The sequence below is a fragment of the Durio zibethinus genome, chromosome 21, assembly GCF_047325235.1.
Source record: "Durio zibethinus cultivar Kanyao isolate XHJ-2024 chromosome 21, ASM4732523v1, whole genome shotgun sequence".
Taxonomy (NCBI): Eukaryota; Viridiplantae; Streptophyta; class Magnoliopsida; order Malvales; family Malvaceae; genus Durio; species Durio zibethinus.
The window spans coordinates 20,546,637-20,567,835 of NC_143182.1; the positions used below are offsets into that span (position 1 = coordinate 20,546,637).

Sequence of the window (21,199 nt, forward strand, 5' to 3'; positions counted from 1 at the left end):
CCAATATTTTGCTAATAAAAGACATTATATTTCACTCTTTGTGTGTTTTTTCTGCTGACTGTTTCCCAATCATTCTTATTCTTTTCTTCTTAATACCTTACAATGGAAGAAATATACAAATGCATTCTTACTTTTTGAGTTTGAAATAATGATTGATAAATGAACAATGGCATGAAAGATTTTACATTATATTGAAGAAGTCAAGAATGATAAAGGCAGAATCGAGATGTTTAGTTCCTGATAAGGACATTAAATTTGGAAAGCAATTTTTTACAAAAAGAATGTAAGAATTAAATGATTGAGCGTTACATTGGCTCGATCTTAGAAGAATAGCGTAACTTGATCTTTGAAAAATCAAGGGTTCGAGGCATAAGAAAAGAGCTTGAAAAACTTGAGTACCATAATTGAATAGGAATTAATTAGCCAACATTTACGTAGCATGCATTAAATTTCACATGCATTGTATAACATATACTATATTCATAAATTCAAAAAGCAAGGGTATTCCAAAATCTCACATAGAGAAGATAGATGTGAAGGCATTTTCAAATTTGAAAAAAAGCTTATTAGATAAGTTTCTAATCTTTAAAATAGGATATCTCTCGGTATCATGATTGATTTGTAAGACCTTTGGGCATAATCTCCTGAAATTCCTTCAAACACGATTTTTAACTCCTTTGGACATGATTGTCAAGGAGCATTTACTTTCAAAGTTGTGATGTCTCTGTTTAGAGGAGCAATTTACTTTTCTAAAGTTGTGGTGCCTCTGTTTAGATGAGCAATTTATTTTTCAAAAGTCGTGGTCGTCTCTGTTTAGAAGAGCAATTTATTGTTCCTAAAGTCGCTGAGCCTTTGATTAAATGAGCTTTGTTTATTTTCTTTCAAGTCATTGAGCCTCTGATTAGAGGAGTTTTGTTTATTTTCAAAAGTCATGGTTGCCTCTATTTAGAGGAGTTTCATCTATTTTTCAAAGTTGTTGAGCCTATGTTTTGAAGAGCTTTATTTATTTTTCAAAGTCATTGAACTTCTGATTAAAGGAGCCATTTATTTTCCAAAGTCGTTGAGCCTCTAATTAGAAGAGCCATTTATTTTCAAAGTCATGGAGCCTCTGTTTAGAGGAGCTTCATTTATTTTTCAAAGTCGTTGAGCCTCTGCTTAGAGAAGCTTTGACCAAAATTTTAACAAAAACAAAAAATAAAAACAAAAACAAAAAAAAAGAAAAAGAAAAAGCAAAAAGTGTCGAGTTGAGTCTTGAATGGGTGTCTTTGCACAATTCCTGTTTCACAGAAAATGTACAAAAAGGGGCAGGTATAGACACCTAATTTGGTCCAAGCCCGAATTAATTAGGCCTGATCCAAATAGGTACTATTGGTTCTTTTTTTTTAATTTAATTTAATTTAATTTAATTTTTTAATTTTATTATTTTTCATTATTATTATTATTATTATTATTGTTTATCTATTATTATTTTTTATTTATCTAATTATTTTCTTTTAGTTATCTATTAATATTTTATTTTTATTTTTATTTTTTTCTTCTTTGATTGAGATTAGGATTAGGATCAAAATTTGGAATGAATTTGATCGTGATTTAGGAGCTAGCAGAGTCAGAATTGGATTCAAAGATTGAATCCAAATCTCAGAATGAGTTGTGATTGATCAGAAACTCTTCTGATCAATCCCTATAAATAGGTCCATAAAAAATGAACAAACACACACACAGAAAGAACAGAAACTAAAAAGGTTCTAGTGCATTAAAAACAGCATTAGGAATTTGTGAGAAATTTTTTAGAATTTTTGAAGTTTTTTTTGGAAAATTTTTGAAAATTTTTCAGAATCTGAAGAAATTTTTTAGCGAACTTTGAATTTTTTGACTAGTTTTTTGGGCAACTTTGAAGTGTTTGGTATCTTTTTCTAGATTTTGATAGAACATTCATTCGGAATATGGGATTGTTTAGAGGGAAGGAGGAGAAAAAAAAGGAAGAGAGAGGATAGGAGAAGGGAAATCTGAAGAAAAATCGAGTTTCAGCCTTATATATCCTCCCAAAAATGACGTCGATTTTGTATTAGTAAACTCACAGGATCCGTGCGTTTTGCCAAGATCCAACCCGACCCATAGCACGCCCGATCCAGCGACCTACTTCTCCGCCTGGGTTTGAGCCGAACCAAACCGTTTTTCTATCGAGCCACACATCCGAGCTGTCGCTCTTCTTGGAGCCGAGCCGCATTAAGCCGAGCCGAGCCTTCCAAATGTTTTTCTTTTTTTTTCTTATTTATTATTATTATTATTTCTTTTATTATTATTATTATTTATTTATTAGATTAGAATTATTTAGTATTCCTTATTTTATTTTATTTTTATTTTTATTTTATTTTTTTAATGATTTTCTTTACATAAAATTCCAAAAAAATATATTTTTGAGGAAAAGTTAAAAGTATTAATTTTTCTAAAAAATAAGTTTTCTAAAAAATATTTTCGAGAAAAAGTTGAAAGTAGCAATTTTATTTGAAAATAATTTTCTAAAAAAGGTTTTTTGAGGAAAAGTTGAAAGTATCAATTTTTTTTGTACAAAAATAATGAGTTTTTGAAGAGAAAAGAATTTATATCTAAAGCTGAATCATTATTCTTTTTCTTATTTCTTTTCCTTCTTGTTTCTTGAATTTTCTTTAATGTTAAATAATCCGATAATAGAGCATTTGAAAGTGAAACAGTAGTTTCCTTGCATACTCTTGAGGTGAGAAAATTTTTTCAATTTTTTTGCTAAAAGTATTAAAGTCAATTGAGAATAATTTTCAATAATTAATTACTTGGTAAATTTTTAAGGCTTATTAGATAGCACAAAATTAAGCTGGTACCATCTTTCGATGGGCATTGTAAGGGTGCTATAATCTTCTTCACACGTAACCGAACTCCTGAATCATGTTCTGTTAGTAGACCTTAACCTATTCTTTTAAAGACCCTTAAGCTTAGGTGTTTTTTAAAAAGATAGATTCCTTAGGTGGTCAATCGCACCTAAATAAAAAAAATTGATGGTGATTCTTTAAGTCAATGTCTAACGATAGATCCCCGGATCTAAATGTTATGACATTAATGTTGCCAACAAGTATGATATTATAGTTGGTAACACTCTTGTAAGTTTACTTTTTTACATAGTTATAGATTACTTTATTCTTTAATCTTATATTTTGTGTCAGTTTAATCATATGTGAACTTCAGTAAGTCCACACGTTTAGTTATATGATCATAGCAATGGATTTTAATATTAAAATAACAAATGAATTGCAATAATTTGGTTCAATTATCTGACAAGTCTTATTGTGTGGAAAATGGTGACAACTAACAAAGTAGGTTTCGTAATTTTAGCATAGAAATGTTAAGCTAATGGTAATGTTGAATTGGTTTATGGGGTACCCATAGAAACAACAATAGAACCAGTCGTTTCTCTATCTTTTGCAACCACTACAATAATCGTTGAAGCAAATGAGTTCATAAAGGCAGGCTTACATGATGGATGCCTTTCTAAGCTATATGTCCACCAAATATACCCTATTTTTCACTTTTAATGAACACAGATAATAAACTCAAAATGTCAAGTACATCACAATCGTGCAATTCCACTTTTTTTCTCTTACAAGTTTGTAGGAAACTTGCTTTAAGGATAGACAATTGGTGTATCTGCCTACGCTAGAATGATGGTAAATTTCTTATTAATTGAATTGCCCATCAAATTTTCATAAATCTAGACTATAATTTAGATAATTCATTTAAACTTATTTGATTGTTTGGATTTGTACGTTAGATATAAAACAGTTCAAACATACACTAAGTTAGATAATTCATTTGAACTTTTTTTTATTTTTGCCAAGATTTTTTAACAAATAATAAGTATAATTTCATTCTCTTAGTAATTGGAGGAATGACTTTTATTCCATGGATTAAAGTTTAGGGACAGATTTTTTATATTGTTAATGATTTTTTTTAAGTTTGTAATTTGACGCATTTGGCAATAGCACTTCGCATGAATCATTGACGTACTACAAAATTGATAGGTGATGAACTGATGATCCTCGGTTCAAAATTGTAGTTTTGTCAAGAAGAATTTCATATTTACTATGACATACAGTAGGTTAAATTTGCATTTTCAGTTTTTATTCCTTTCGTTTTCAATTTTGAGTTAAGAAATTAGATAATAAGTTTAATGAGTGAATTTGAAATTTTTTTTTTTTTAATTTAGATTGGAGCTTAGCAAAATTTTAAAGCTTGAAATTTCAGACTGAACTGAACTTGAACAATTATATAAATTATTAATATTAAATATGAGTTCAACCTGAACTTAACTTAATCCGACTTGTGAATACCACTAATTTAAGTCCTACTTCTTCAAAATAAAAAATAATAATGACATTTCTTGTATAAAAAATAAAGTGAACTTAAATAATATTTATTAATAGTCTATCACGTTTAGGTTGCATTCATTTATGAATGAATAAAGGTTTGTGAAATATGATTGCTTAGAGATGGTCTAACTTACAAACGGAAATGTAAAGATGTGAAAAGAGTGGAACCATCTATCTACCCACTTGCATGACTTTATTGCACCAAATTTTGTTCAAACTATTGATTTTGGTTCCACTATTATATTTATTTGAAAAAAACTAAAATTTTGAACAATAATCTATAGTAAAAAAAATGTTAAAACGTTAATTCCTGCATCATATAACATGTAGTAATTAAGAATTTATTTAACATCTTACGTTTAATATTTTATTGATAATTAATCCAAAAAATACAAGGTTTTATCATTATATGAATGCACAATTATAATATATTTACTAGTGAAGAGAGAAGGTTAACTAAATTGTTAAGAAAATAAAATTAATTTTTAACAATGCAAATTGAAAAAACTAAGAATAAAATTAATAAAATAAGTCCAATAGCAACAAATAATATGATACAAAAAGACACTAATGGAATATTCAAGAATTTGTAGCAGCTTTTCTTTTCCAAAGAATTTTTAGTAGTCTTGTTCACATAATTTGAATTTATGTCTACTACTTGAATTTTTAAATTAAGCATTTTCAAACCAATTTAGTATCATTTCCGTTGTGTTTTATATTTTCATTTTCACTTTTATTGAAACTAAAAATAAAAAGGAATTAGATAGGTTATTTTTATGTTACAAAAAGAAAATAAAATTTTAGACATAATTGAAAATACAAAAAATGATGATTCAAAATTTTGGAAACATTTTTAATACTGTTATTAGGATGGCAAATACACACTTGTAACCAACAAGTTTCAACGCCACCCAATTGCTTAGGTTCGGTTTCTTTTAATCGAGTTTCGAGTGGGTAACAATAAAAAAAATTTTGAAGTCAGGTCGAGGTTGAGTTTTAAGTAAATTTGCTTCAATTAGACTCGATATATATTTATAAAAAATTATTTTTAATTATTTATTTAAGTTTATATTTATTTATATTTATATTTATATTAAAAAATATTTATATTTAAAAAATAATATATTATTAATTTCAGATCGAATTGAACCGAATATAATTTTATATAATATAAAATTTGATCGAATTCGAATATAAAATAATTTTAAAAAATTAGATTGAATCGGGTTCGAGATGAGCTTGTTGTCATCCCTAACTGTTATCTCGAAGATACTATTCATATGCTCAACTACAATTTAAAATTTAATATTTAAAAATCAAAAAAATTATTATTGAAAGGTTAAAAACCCTTGCCATTTTATAATTCAAAATTTTAATCATTTTTCATATGTTTTTATTTTTAAATTTTTGCAACAAAACATCTATTTAAACATATTTTTAAATTCAATAAATTAAAAATAAAATAAAAATAAAATAAAATAAAATAAAATAAAATAAAATGCAATAAAATAAAATATTCAAAAGCATAAAATAAAACATAAAAACGATACCAAATGATCTCTAATATTTTCAAGGAATAATCAAAAGCAAAAATGATCATAAACCAGATTGAATCAGTTAACAACTTAAATTTATTTAAAATATGTTTATTTGAAATTTATTATTAAAATATTAAAAATATAATTCTTTAAATTTAATTAAAAGTAAAATTAAATAAATAATTTTAAATAATAAAATAATCTCATGGGGCAGTTCAAACCAAGATTTGAAAAACTTTACGTGAAGCCCAATCCCAATCTGTAACCAAGTCTAATCACAACCTTTATACCAGCTAGATTTATAAAGGCTATAGTATAGCTTAACCAGAAGTTTCACTCAACACTTTTTTTTACTATATAACTTCACAAAAACTTTAATTTCCCAAAAATAAATAAATAAACCATTTATATATCACTTACAAAGAAAAGTTTGAAAAAAAAAATTATCCAATCAAATGAACATATAAATTAAATCTAGAAAAATTATCTTATACATTACAAAAAAATAATAATAATTTCATAAGAAGAATTAAAGAATTACCACTTGTCTTAGTCCACGTTAATTAAAAATTAAAAAAAATTTTAATAAAGATTTAATAATTATTTAAATTTTGATATTTTATTACTATCAATTAAATTTTTAATCTTTTATTTTAATTTAATTAAATCTTTAATTTGATGAAATCTAATTACATGACAAAATTAAATTAATTAATTTTTGAATTATAATTAATTAAACCTTTAGAGGATTTTAAAAAGCGAGAAAAAGAGAAAATAGAGAAGAAAATGAAAAAAATATATATTTTTTAATTTTCATGTATATGAATTGTGATACGAGATAAATTTTTATTTATTTTGTTAATTACATATGAAATTTTATTTTAGTTAATAAAAAAATTAAAGGTGTAAAATTTTTTATCTAAATAAGAGTTTAATTGAATATTAATAAATATTAAAGAAATTGATTGATTTTAATTAAAAATAAAAGCTGGAATAATTATTGAATTATAATTAAGTAGTTTTTTTATACCTTATAAAAAAATTTAAAAAAAAAAAAAGACATGTATACCTGGCCCAGAGCTGCAGCATAAAACTCCACCGGAAGAGAGGAGAAGAGAGATGAAAAGAGAAGGCCGGCTTTTGCTGCATAAAACTCTCTTCACGTCTCTTCTTTGCGTCTTTATCTTTGCCGCACACTGACTCCTTCAATTCTTACCTGTTAATTTTCATTTCCCTTTTTATTCCAAACCAAATCTTTTCCCTGACAACCCTTCCCACACATGCTTGTTTTTTGCATTTTGGGTTTCTTCTCTGCCCATTTTGTCTCTTTTTTTATGACCCCTTAAATGCTATGTTCTTTGCTTTTCACTTCATTATTTGAATGTAGTTTCTAATGTTTTCGATGGTTATTTTCTGACAATAATAAATCCCACAATCTTCTTTTTTTTTTCTCTGTTTTAATCTTCCTGTTTTGCATGATTTCTTATTGTTTGCTTTGAAAATTTTCCAAGAAATGGCTGTAGAACTTTGCTCAGAGAATTCTGGTACGAGTCCAAGGATTTCATTTTCTCATGATCTTTGTCATTTTGATGTTGTGCCTGTCGAGCAACGCCCTCTTAGATCAAAATCTTCAGGCTTGGATTCAAGCATTGATTTCGACTTCTGTGTTCGTGAAAGCTTTGAACAAGAATCATCATCTGCTGATGAGCTTTTCTCTGATGGGAAAATCCTTCCTACTAAGATCAAGAAAAAAGATGTCCCTTCTAAACAGACTGATCAATCTTTACCCCCACAGCCATTGCCACGATCAAATTCTGTTCATGAGGAAGCCAATAATGTTACTGACAATTCGAAGAAAGAAAGCTGGAAAGAGAACAAGATTACGCGGGATGAAACAGTTGATGAAGTTGATGAGAAGCAAAATTCCAAGTCATTTTGGCGTTTCAAAAGGAGTAGCAGCTTGAATTGTGGAAGTGGATATGGGCGAAGCTTATGTCCTTTGCTACTTTTATCAAGAAGCTATTCAACTGGCTCTACACCAAATGTCAAACAAGCTTCGATTTCGAAAGATTCCCATAACCATAAGCAGAATTCACATAAACATGCTAACTCTTCCTCTTATAAGTCTTCAACAAGTTATCAGAAACCTCCATTGAGGAAGAGTTATAAGCCTTACGGTAATGTTGTTCGAGTTAATCCTGTTCTCAATGTTCCTTCTGGGAATCTGTTTGGTTTAGGTTCAATCTTCTTCAATGGCAAAGATAAGAATCACAAGAAGAAATGATTGATAATTCACTCTCCAATCATAATTTCCTTTTTCCAACCTGAAGATTTGTTGGATTTGTTCCTTTTTTTTTTTTCTTTTTTACTATTTTCATTTCTGTTCAATGACATACCAACTGATCAAAATATCAGTCGACAGCAAAGAGATTGGTCTTAAGAAGACAAAAGAAGATAGAATTGTCAATGGATGGAGGGCCTCAGGAAGGAAAGATATAATTCATGGCGAAATGATACGTAACCACTGCTCTCATGGTTGTCACATGCTGTTTTTAGAGTGTTCTCATTCACTTCTTCCTGGTATTTTCTCAAGCATGATTCTCAGGCCTAATGTTCTTTCTCTTTATAGGAAGTATGTATAATTTTGTGGGTGACTGGAATCCTGGAATGTTTCTCAATTTTTCTTGGAGAAAAAATTTATTCGGTTGGTGTCTGATTGTTCTTGTTTGGATTGCGAGATTGTGACAAACTAGTAGTTGTAATTAATGAAATTCATCAAGATTCCATAGTTTTTAACGTCAAACCCTTATTTACTTTTATGCTTGCTTTCAAATAGGATGGATCTACTCTTTTACCATAGTTTTCATGATATGCAGATTTAAATACTTAATCAAGATAGTAGAGAGTTATGAGGGAGATTAACTGCTCTCAGAGATAATGTGAAGAATGGTCAAAAGCAAGAACGATGCTATGAATTGTACTATAGTAGTATTTTTCTTATTCTTCCAGATTCTAGCTCATAGATGATTTATGCACTATTGATTTCATTAATTTTTTTTTTTTTGGCCTTTTTTATTTCATTAGTGTTTAATGGCTTTGAAATGGGCTGTTTGTCAAGCAAATTTTCAGCATAATATTGCATCATTATTGCATGAGGAATAAGAGTTTATTAGTTGATGCGTTCAGTGTATACATTTTGTATTCTATCCATAAATCATATGATACCAATGAAAAATTATTTTAAAAAATTAAATTTTTATGTATTTATTTTAAAAACTTATAAAATTTTATATTTATTTACTAATAAAGTAACATTATATACGGTTCACTATCAGTGTGTCAAATATAAATTTGTGAAAAACTCAAAATTTAATTCACTTAATTCATACAATCATCTTTAAAAGATGACATCTAACGTATCTAATATTTAAATTTTAATATCTGTAATTACTTCTCCTATCCTCGGATTGAACCTCTTTTGTAAAAAATTATATATAGACTCTTAGGAATAATTACAGTTTTGGTTATAAGTCAAATGGATAATGTTTACATGTGGATTTCTTTGAAAGTTATCTTGTAATGTTAGCTTTTTCAAACATAAATAGTTCTGTTTTAATTTATCAGTTCATCTATCTGGTCGCATGAAAATTTTAAAACAGCAATATTAGGCATTGGTTTTGGCAAATCAAATCATTGATCAATGTTTGGTTCTCTGGAAACTTTTTGTCACAATCTGTGTTCTGTAAATTTTTGTTTCAGCTTTCAAGTTCTAAGAAAACCAAAAGACATAATGAAAGGTACACCCAAGCTTGCCTTTGGTTAGGTGGCATTACTTTTGATTGGCCTTTGTCACCTTATGATACAATAATTGATAAGCTTATGTCAGTTTCATTAAAAATTATAATAAATATTTAGGTATTTCTAACTTGGGTGATGAGAGATCAGCAAAATTTGAAGCTTGATTGAATTCTAAACTGACTAACTTGATGGTCCCCTTGTTTGTTTGGTGAGAAAATAAAACTTTCCCAACTAAACTGCACTAACTAATTGACAATGCTTCAGGAAGGAGGTAAGCGTACTGCTCTTTCAACATATTCTTGATGCAATTTTCCCATGGAGACAAGGGATATAAATTGCTGTTGAAAATAACAAATATACTTGATCACAAAAGTTGTGTTGGTGAATGCTTGAACCTCAGCCACCAATCATTTAAGAAAGTGTTACTTAGAACTCATTGTTCAGCCATAATTAGACTTTCAAAACTTGGAAAGATTTAACCGTTGTAACTCCAATCTCGTCACACTAATTTTAATTTCGCTTTTATTACTGTTTTTAATTTCATGCCAATCTCATCACTACATAGCTTGAAACATAATTGGCTAAGGGAGGAGGAACCATGTTGTTATATACAAAATAATAGGCCAAAAGCCCAAAAGTTGATGGAATGGGAACATGTAAAATCAAGACTTTTTAAGTATTTTAACCTTTGGGATCGCAACATGCAAGTGTCATCTACCAGCTCTAGCTGTAGGTATCTGCCTTTTCTTGTTGTAGTATTAACTACTATTTTCAGCAACACAAGCATCAATACCTAGAGCTGAAAATGCCTAGTCCCATGGTTTTTTTTTTAAAAGGAGTTTAAAATAGTGAAAGTGAAGTTTATGCTATATATCATGCTATTCAAAATTCACATGAAAATTAGGGAAAGAAAAAAAAAAGCCAAAAAAGGGTTGTTTTAATTTTTCTTTTTCTTAAAAAAAAAAAAAAAAACGAGATCACAATTTAAAATTAAGAGAAGAGAAAATTTTTAAAACTGTTAAATTTTTTTTTTAAATAATTATATGAATTAACTGAATTAAATTATAAATCTCATAATTATTTTAATTTGATATCAACTCTTTTATAAGATCTTAACGGCCGAACTACAAAATGAAAATCGACATTTTTGTGGTCAATGTACTAACAAAATTCAGTACCACCAAATTCTTAATTTCCTTCCTATTACTGTTAAATTCTTCGCTCCACATAAACAAAATCTGACATCAACATCCTTAGCCGACAAAAATCTTTGATTTGCCATGGAGATTTGTGATAGGAAGTATCATTTAAACTAGATTAGAAACCTTATTAGCCTTGTAATTCAATTATGCATAGTATCAAAAAATCAACATTAAAATTTGGAATGCACATGAAAATATAATCATGTTCGGACCGGAATTCAAATTATAGCACGAACTTTTCCACATATGATAATGACATTGCAAAAAGTGTTAATCCCTACCAATAAGATCGGTGATTAATGGAATTCAATTCATTCAGACAAGGACTACAAGCCCTTTTCGTTGCCACAGTAACCACAAATTAAGAGATTAGTCTAGAAATCAAAGAGAAGAAATGACTTGAGAGACACTAATAAAACGTTTGATCGGACATATTTAGAAAGAGAGGATGAAAAGGAAAAACAAAGACAAGAGATGAGAATTGGATCTTTGTTAACAAACAAATTATGGAGGGACTTTGATTGCCACAATAATGTAACACTAAAAGTTTATGGACCAAATTGACAAAAATTAAATTTAAGAGATACATAAATTTATGAGAAATTATTTGATATTTTTTTAATTTTACAAGAGAAATTAAGACACGGATACGTATCATATTTTTTATAAATTTTTTTTAATATATCTTAAAAATATATATTGTCTTACTTCGTATTTTAAATCTAAAAGTTTTACTTGGAAATGTATTTGATAATTTCACTATATTTATTTATATAGGTAAAACGTATTTCAATCTTAAAGGGATGAGTAGCATGCTTCACCCAAATTAACATTTAAAGAGATTTTGATATTACACATTATTATCAAAACCAATGTCAAGGTAGGAGTTGGCACACAAAATGAACCGTCTTCAGATCTGGGTTCCAGGTTGGCAAAAGTGATGATTTGGGTTGGGTAGTGGTCAGGTTTGTAAAGGGCTAATGAGAGAGGATGGATTCATCTGAGTTAGGTTAGAGAGGGAAAGGTTGTTTTTTTTTTTTTTACTTGAATTTGGTATACAACTCTTTTGAAGCCAAGATTCATAATATCATACCGATAATATTTTAATTTTTTTAAAAAAATATGTATATATCTGTATTAGTGATTTTGATATATTATTTCGAATTTTTCAATTTAGTATAAATATATTTATAAATATATATAAATTTGTATATTATAATGCTATTAATAATCTACAAAATAAATATACAATATCTTCAAAAATAAAATAAGTAAGTTTCAAAGTTTAGAAATAATATCATAAATTTTTTATGATATTTTTAAACACTTAATCTGATTATATGATATTTAAATAAGTATTTGTTATACAAATATTAAGATAAAAATAATGAGATAAAAAAATTAACCTTGGCTTCATGGTTATTAAACTTTAAAAAGGGAAAGAAATTATTTTATTGAAAGAGATTAAAATACTTATGAATTTTGGTTTAAAAAAATAAAATATAAAAAAAAACAAGTTACAATTAAAATTAGAGAAACTCAATTTTTAAGGATTAGTTTGTCAATTAATTTTATTTTTATTAGATTAAAAATAGTTAAATAACAAAAAAATAAATTAAAAATTACAAAATGTTTCATATTTATGTACTAGCCAAAATAAGCTAATCCATCGAAATTTATTGAAACCAGCCACAATAAGCTAATCCATCGAAATTTATTGAAACCGACAAAAATAAAAAATAAAAAAAAAACAATCGATATTATTCGATACGATACCAAAAAATCCTTAAATATATTATATTTTAATATAATTGAAGTGTATTGGCTTGTACAGTCAATACCAAAATAATAGTAACAACTATGTTTGAAACTTTGTGTATAGTTTTGGTTTTAATAAAATAAAAAATATATATATAAATAAATTATGATGGTCTAATTGGATAACAAATGCCAAGTAATTAGCCTATCTATTAAGACAGATAATTGTTATAGTGAAATTAGTAATTTATATTTTTATATTGTATAAAATATTAAATTTTATTTATGTTATGTTTATATAAAACTTATGTATCATAATTCATGTCGATATCAAAATGTAAAATATATTTTTTAATTTTATTAAACTCATACATAATTATTATTAAAAATTTAATCCACATTATTTTTTGTATTTTTTATATCATATTCATATTATATTATTATATTATATTTTAAATAATCGAATTTGCCTACAGTAAAAATTAAAACTCACTTTTAATATTAAGTATGCAGATATATAAAGTTATTCAATGAAGAGTGACATTTTAATGCAAGCAGAAGAAGTCATGTTATATAAAAATATTATTAAAAATATTTTAAAAACCAAGAGGAAAAATCAAGAGTAACAAAGTAAAAATAATAATAATAATAATAAGATAGGCCCAAAATAGCCAGCCCAAAAATGAAACTTAAGACGTTGGGATCTGTTCTAAAATATCTTGAAAGAGAGGGAGAGAGAGGGACTTGTTAATGGGCCTAAATCCGTTTTGAAGAAATTTCTCATTTATGCCAACAATGAATAAACCCTATTTCAATATTAATTTGGTTAAAATATTTAAAAAAATCTCTAAACTATTTATTTTTTAAATAAAATTTTATATTTTTATTGTATTCAACTAAGTTCTTATTTTTTTTAATTTTTATTCAAATAAATACTTCTTTCAAATAAAAATTAATTTATATTAAGACTTATTTAGTTAAAAATTAAAATTAAAAGATTATTTGGATACAAATTTAAACATTAATAGTTTATTTTTATGTAAATTAAAAATTAAAAATTAATTTAAATGCAACAAAAGTATAAGTGTTTATTTAAATTAAATATTAAAGTTTAGGAACTATTTTTTTATTTTTGTCATTTAATTAAAAGGAATAAAAATTACTTTAATATTATGATGATATTAAAGGTTTTTGTATCAAACATATTTTAATTTATTGTTTCTATACTAACTTAAAATTCATTGCAACAGAAGTATGTCCTGGTAAAAATCTATTTGGAGAGAGAATATTTTTAATTTTTGAACAATGTGACTAGCAAACAAATTTTTTTTCTTAATATTATAAATTTTATTTTGGTATTAAACTTCTATTTAGAAATAGTGATGCAACTCTGGCTTTTGATATAATACATTTTTTAATGTGAAAAATTATTAAATACACTGATAGTAAAATTTTTTAAATTCACAAAAGAAATTAAAATAATAACATATATCCTTTTTATATTTAAAATAATATTTAAAAAAGAAGTGGCACATATCTCATTATTTTAACTTTGTTTATGAAATTAAAAAACTTAATTATCAGTGTATTAAATAATATTACTAATTAAGAAAATATTTCTATGTAATGTATAATCACATCCATAACCTAAATTTAACTCATCTAGGTGAAGTGAGCTCCATTTAAGTAATTATTTTTTAAATATAATAAAGATTTAAGAGAATTTTTTTATGTGAAATTTATGAAATGATCATAAAAAATAAATTAAAATTGATAACTAAAATTTAATTAGTAGATTAATAATATGTAAATGATGAATTAAAATAGTATGTATATGTAAATTTTACGCAATAATTATCGAATATAAAATTTTTGTTATAAATTTTTATTAAAATATCTATTTAAATAAAATACTAAGTTTAAATTAAGAAATTTTTTAGTCAGTTTTGATTATTAGTTTTAAATTTTTATCTACCATTTTTAATAAAGAATTCTATAAACCTGCATTTAAGAAAACTCCACCTAAAAGTTGCTATTTTACATTAGTGTCAAAATTAAACCAACAATTGATTATGAATATATTTTTAATAGGATTGATTATATTAATTGAAATACTATGAGTAATGATTCTTATGATGATATTTAAAATTTTGAAAAAGCTATATTCAATCATCTATTACAGTTATTACTGTATAAGTTTTCAAATTTTTATTATAATCTATAAGAAATTTAATATTTTTTCTTAAATTTTTAAAATAAAAAATAAAATATGTGAAATAAATATATAAAATGAATGTAACATCATCTAATGTAGTTAATACGGTAATTAACGTATGTTAGTCCGAATGGTTAAAGAATTTGATTTTTTTAAAATAAAATTTTAGTTTCGAATTTTATAAATAAAAAAAATAAGTGTAAAGAGAATTTATCTTTTTATGACTTTAAATTAATCGAATTTTGTAAATAAAAATAATAAACGGTGAGAGTGTTTATCTTTTTATGATTTCAAATTAATTAAAATTTAAAGTGATTATTAGACACTAAAAATTAAAAAAAAAATGATTTTGAAATTATCAAAGGAGCAATCACAATCAAAACCAAACTAAACCAAAAACCAATCAAAGAAATTGACTACTTTTAGTCAACAAAAGACCAAGTCCGTTCACATTTCTCCATAACGAAGCTCTTAAAAGCAACAAATCTAGATTTTTTTAAAGCTAATTTTAGGGATCTTCAATTTCAACCTTCCAAATAAGGATATTTATTACCAAGACTTTTTTAAGGGTTAGTCCAAACCTTCTAGAAATAACAATTTTTCCAAGTTCCTCTTTTCCTATGTTTTCTATCTTCCATGCAACTTCCTTCTCTTCTTTTATTGTGGGTAATTTTATTTTGATTTTGATTTTGATTTCCATTCAAAGACGTTTCAGTTCAGATTTCTCTTGCCAAAAAAGCAATGGCTGTTGAATTATGTGCGGCACAAACCATTCCAAGAATCTCATTTTCTCATGATTTCTGTTCATCAATGCAACAGTGCTGCCTTCCTCTCCTATCAGCTTCCATGCCATTGAATTCAAGCTGTGATTTCGAGTTCGATGTTCGGATTAATAATTTTGATCAAGAATGTTATTATTCATCAGCAGATGAGCTTTTCTCCAATGGTAAAATCCTTCCTCTTCAAATCAAGGAAAGCATCTCCCCATCTAAACAAGAGCAAAAGCCATCACTCACAATACCTCAAGCTACAAATGCTAGCTCAAAGGATCAGAATCAAAGTTCCAAGTCATTCTGGCAGTTCAAAAGAAGCAGTAGTTTGAATTTTATTAGCGGATACAAACGAAGATTTTGTTCCTCTTCAACACTTTTATCAAGAAGTAGTTCAACAGGGTCAGCTCCGAAGGTGAAACCAGGGTCAGTCTTGAAAGATGGTCGTGGCATTGGTAATCTCAAGCAGAACTATCCGAAGGAGAAGTCTTTGCCATGTCTACAGTCTTCAACAAGTAAACATAAGCCTCCATTGAAGAAGAGCTATACTTATGGATCCCATGGCAATGGTGTTACAATTAATCCTATTCTCCATGTTCCTTTGGTGGATGTCTTTTGTCTGAGTTCAGTCTTCTTAACTGGCAAGGGTAAGAAGTAATTAATCAAAACGTTACTTTTTTTATGAAATTCAAAACTTGGGTTTTTCATTTCTTTGTTTTTGGATAGATTCAAGCTTAGGAGACGGGTGGCAGAGACGTAAGAAAAATGTTGCCATTGCCACAGGCTTCTAAGCACAAAATGCTAACGTCCATAACTCCATTGCTGTAATGCTGTTCCATTTTGTACTGTTTTTTTCAGCTTTTAATCTGCCATGGGCTGGCCCATGTTGTACATATTTTTTCTGTTACCCAATCGCTGCTTTTTGTATTCACATGGTGTAAGTCATAATTGTGCCTATAATTGAACAAGAGTCAATGCTTCAATTGCTATGGTGATAAATGTTCAATAATAACAAATTATTAATTAATGGGTAAAACTTGGGAAGAATTTCTGATGTAAAGTTCATAATATTCTCGATTAAAAAAATGAAAATTACAACTAATAAATTGATATATAAATCAATAATATATGCAAAGAATCAAATAGAAAATAGATGCGTGCAAACACACCCAGGACAAAAAAAAAAAAAAAACAAGGGAAACCTAGCCCAATTGAAAGCAATAGAATTTTGCAATTTGCATTGTTCAAAAAGTCAGAAAAGACTGTCAGACCAATATTTTCTGGTCATGAAAATAAAGTTAAAATCATTTGTAAAGTATAAATGAAATATTGAATATTTTATTATAATTTTTTAATTTTATTAATTTTTATGTTAAAGTAATATAATTCTCAAAATATTTTAATATTTTTGTTTTTTATGAAAAATCAAAAAATTAATAATAAATCACCAAAATTCAATAAAATTAAAATACGATGGTAAGATTCAATACAATGTTTTAATATAGTGATAAATCTTATCTTAATCTCAAATTGGAAATGCCTCTTCTTTTATCATTAAAACATAATCTATTAATTGGTTTGTTGATTTAACATAGAATCAATTTATTAATTTAATCAAATTTAATCGAATTATATTTTTTAAAATTTTTTTATATTTTTTAATTTTTCATAAAATAAAAATAATTATTTTTATCAAAATCTATTGAAATATATTAAAAATTTATCTTAAAATAATATATAAAAAATTTTATAAATTAATAAATTAAATTTGATTTAGTATGAATAGAATAAAACATTAATTTGAATTTGAATTAAATTTTAAAAATTTATAATATTATATAATATACAAAAAAATTAAATAAAATTTTATTTAATTCAAATTATTATTATTTTATTTATTCTTTTTAATTTTTTAATTTTTTTCATTTAAAAACTTACCTTGTTGTCACGTGTGCAATTTATTATTATTACAACAATTTTAAGTTTTTTTTTTTAAATAAAAGATAAAAAACAAAGTCCTAAGCTAAAGCTGCCCCTAAGGACAGCCGAGCGGAAGATACGGAGACAAAGAGACGTAGACTTGAGGGATAAGACAACCTGTCCCCTCTGTTTGTTTTCTCGTTGGTCTCTGCTTACATTTACTTTTTTTTTTTTTTAATAAAAATTGAAAATTTCCAATGTAATTTTTTAAATCTAATTTAAAAAGTGGTTTTTTTTTTTTTTTTTAAAGAATCATGTGAAAGCTGGATACTGGGAGACTCCCGTGACAGGAATCCTGGTTTTTTTCTTACTACTAAAACCTTTTCTGGTATTATTATTATTTTTTTTTTAATTTAAATTAGAAGAAACGTCAATATAAATATAACTAATTTTTTTATACCGTGAGATAAATGAGATTTTTTTATTATATCTCTTTTAATCTTATATTGTTTTTAATTCACATTAATTTTTATTTAATTTACACCAATTTTTATATTCTTTTTAATATAATATAAAAATTAGTATGAATTAAAAATACCTATTTCTTATCATTTCCCTTGTTCATTGTAATAATCTAGAAAAAAAATGCATAATTTTATGTTAAAAATTTCGTTAGTAAATAAATCAACATATATTTAAATTATATTTAGATTATATTGTTGTTTGACTATTTTAATTTGAAAGATGGATATGGAATGATAAATATGAAATAAAGAGAAAATAGATTTACATCTTATAATTCTTTTTTATTTTTTTGTCAATTAGTTATATTCAGGTTAAAATAATAAAAAAATTTTAAATTTTATTACTTATTTAAATAAATTTTTATACTTTTATTGTAGTTAAATTAAATATTAAGTTTCAATTTGTATTTAAATAAACCCAAAACCTTTAGTTTATACCTAAATAGGTCATTAACAGAAATCAAATTTTCTTTTAAAATAAGAGTTTGTTTGAATACAATTGGTCAAATTGTGCTAATATTCTTTGTATTTTATCAAAATTTAAATTTTAGTCTCTTTATAATAATTAATAAAGATTTAGTTCTCATATTATTTTTATTTGATAATTTTAGTCTAATTATTAATTTCGTCAAATTTTTGTTATTAAAAATTTTGATGTGACCGTTAATTTTATTGATAAGGCATTGATTTTATTAATGTGGTATTGACTTTTAATGACAAAAATATGACTGAGTTAGTGATTGAACTAAAATTATTAAATTAAAATATAATGAAAATTATATTATTATGATTTATAATAAAGGGATTAAATTTTAAACTTTGATAGAGGATAGGAATTATTAGCATAATTTGACCAATACAATTCAAAATATAATGATTTATTAAGATATAACAAACATGTAGGAATTTATTTTTAAAAAATGGTAAAATAGTTAATAATTTTTTAATATTTTAACCTTATATTCATTGTTGAAAACCTAAATATACGTATAACAATTCGTCTTATTGTATCGTATAAATTATTATATTTGTATCGTATTTTACATAAAATTATGTGTCTTAATTTATGTTAATATAAAAATATAAAATATATTTTTTTATTTTATTAAATCTATTTATAATTTTTTTAAAATTTTAAATTATATTATTTTTATATTTTTTATTTATATTATTTTCGTATTATATCATTGTATCATATTTCAAAGTGTCTTATCTACCTAAACGGAATTAATTAGTTTTTTATATAAACCTAAAAAAGTAGGCACAATTGAATGAGGAATTATATAAACATAAAAGGCAAACATCTTTAATTATGTGAACCTAATTTTTTTCATCAAAATTTAGTATTTTTGGTTAGACCAGAAAAAGCGGCTGTATCGAAGAGGAATTAAAAACCTATATCTTTATTAATAGTAGTTGAATAAATAAAGGAATATATAAAATGCAAATAACAGTTTTTTTTAGTTAATGACAAAAATATAATTGAAAAATGGGTAACTGTTTAATTGGCCCCTAAACTTTGAAAATGAGTAGTATGATACTTAACTAATAAATGTTCACAAATTTAATAACTAATACTGTTAGTCTTTCATCCAATAGAAACATGATCTGTGTAATGTGACATAAAATTAATTTATTATTCATGAAATAAAAATCATGCTAGTTTACACTTAGTATATCATCATCGAATAAAAAAAAATTGGATAATAATTATCTTATTAAAAAAATTATGAATTTTAAAAATAATATTTAACCAAAAAAAGGTAAAGCCCCTTAAAAAAAATTATTTTAATTCTTCTCTTTCTTATGATAAAAAACGACTATTATTTGTAGAGGGAAAATAAAAATATATAAAATATATATATATTCTGATAAAACACTAGTAAATATAAATTAAATGATATTAACAATTACTTCATTTGCACAACTCACATCCTACGTTCAAGATAACTTGTAAAATGATGTCTACGTGGACTGACAATATATTATTTAGGCCAAAAAAGGTTTAATGGGCAAATATACTCTCAAACTTTTGTATAAAATGAATATAAGCACTCTATTTTTAATACATTTTAAAACTTTTAAAAAAATTTTATTTCTAAAAAACAGTAAAAATTAATAAAAATAAAAAATAAAAAGAAGAAATCAAGAGAGAGATTAAAATTATTTCATATATTAAGAAATCTAAATTTTTGATAAAATTTTATTTTTTAAAAAATCAACAAATATTTTTCTTAAAATTTTTATTTTTTAAATTATAAAAATTATAATTTTGGAAAATAAAAAACTGAAAAATATTTGTATTAAAAAATTAAAAATATTTGTTGATTTTTTTTTCAATCATAAAATTTAAACATAAAACATAGATTTTATATTAAAATTTTACTTTTGAAAAAATATCAACAAATATTTTTTTCTTAAATTTTTTTATTTTTGAAAATTAGAAAAACAAATTTGGAAAATAAAAAGCTAAAAATTAAAATTTTAAAAGATTTTGAATTTTTTAAAATTTTAAGAAACTAAAAAAATTGTTAATAAAAATATATGTTGATATTTTTCAAAAATAAAATTTATCACAAAATTTACAATTTTTAATCTCTTTTAAAATTTTCTTTATTATACTTTTTAATTTTTTGTCAAAAATAAAAAAGTTTCAAAAAATTTTGAAGATACAATAAAAGGTTGAGAGTTTCTATCTATTTTGTACTAGAGGTTAAGGATGATATTTGCGTATTAAATTAAATACATACATAATTAGATTTAAAATACATAAATTTGAAACTTTGTGGTTTTATTTATAGCAAAATAAAATATTATAAAATTATTTACATGCAATAAAAAATCGATGATTTATATTCATTTTATACAAAAGATTGATGATATATTTGGATATTAAACTTTTTTTATTGTTCTTATATTGGCTTTTCTATAAATGCATAAAATTTAAATTCCTTATTAAAATGGGAGTAAAACATTTAAAATTGCATAATCAAAATAATTGAAATAATAAAAGAATCAGACTCAGACTTTGATTAATATATAATTATAAATTTCAATCTAATGAGGAACTAAGTATC

General features: G+C 24.9%; 2 protein-coding genes across 2 annotated transcripts; both read left to right on the plus strand.

Annotated features, from left to right (window-relative positions):
* Positions 1-7,001: 7,001 nt before the first annotated feature.
* Positions 7,002-8,723, plus strand: LOC111306306 (uncharacterized). Its single transcript, XM_022904205.2, has one exon. It carries the CDS (start codon positions 7,449-7,451, stop codon positions 8,217-8,219), a length of 771 nt encoding a protein of 256 aa, XP_022759940.1. The 5' UTR covers positions 7,002-7,448; the 3' UTR covers positions 8,220-8,723.
* A 6,636-nt stretch (positions 8,724-15,359) lies between these two features.
* On the plus strand, positions 15,360-16,605 carry LOC111306585 (uncharacterized). Its single transcript, XM_022904404.2, has 2 exons — positions 15,360-16,325; positions 16,405-16,605. Exons 1-2 carry the CDS (start codon positions 15,650-15,652, stop codon positions 16,467-16,469), a joined length of 741 nt encoding a protein of 246 aa, XP_022760139.2. The 5' UTR covers positions 15,360-15,649; the 3' UTR covers positions 16,470-16,605.
* Positions 16,606-21,199: the final 4,594 nt, after the last annotated feature.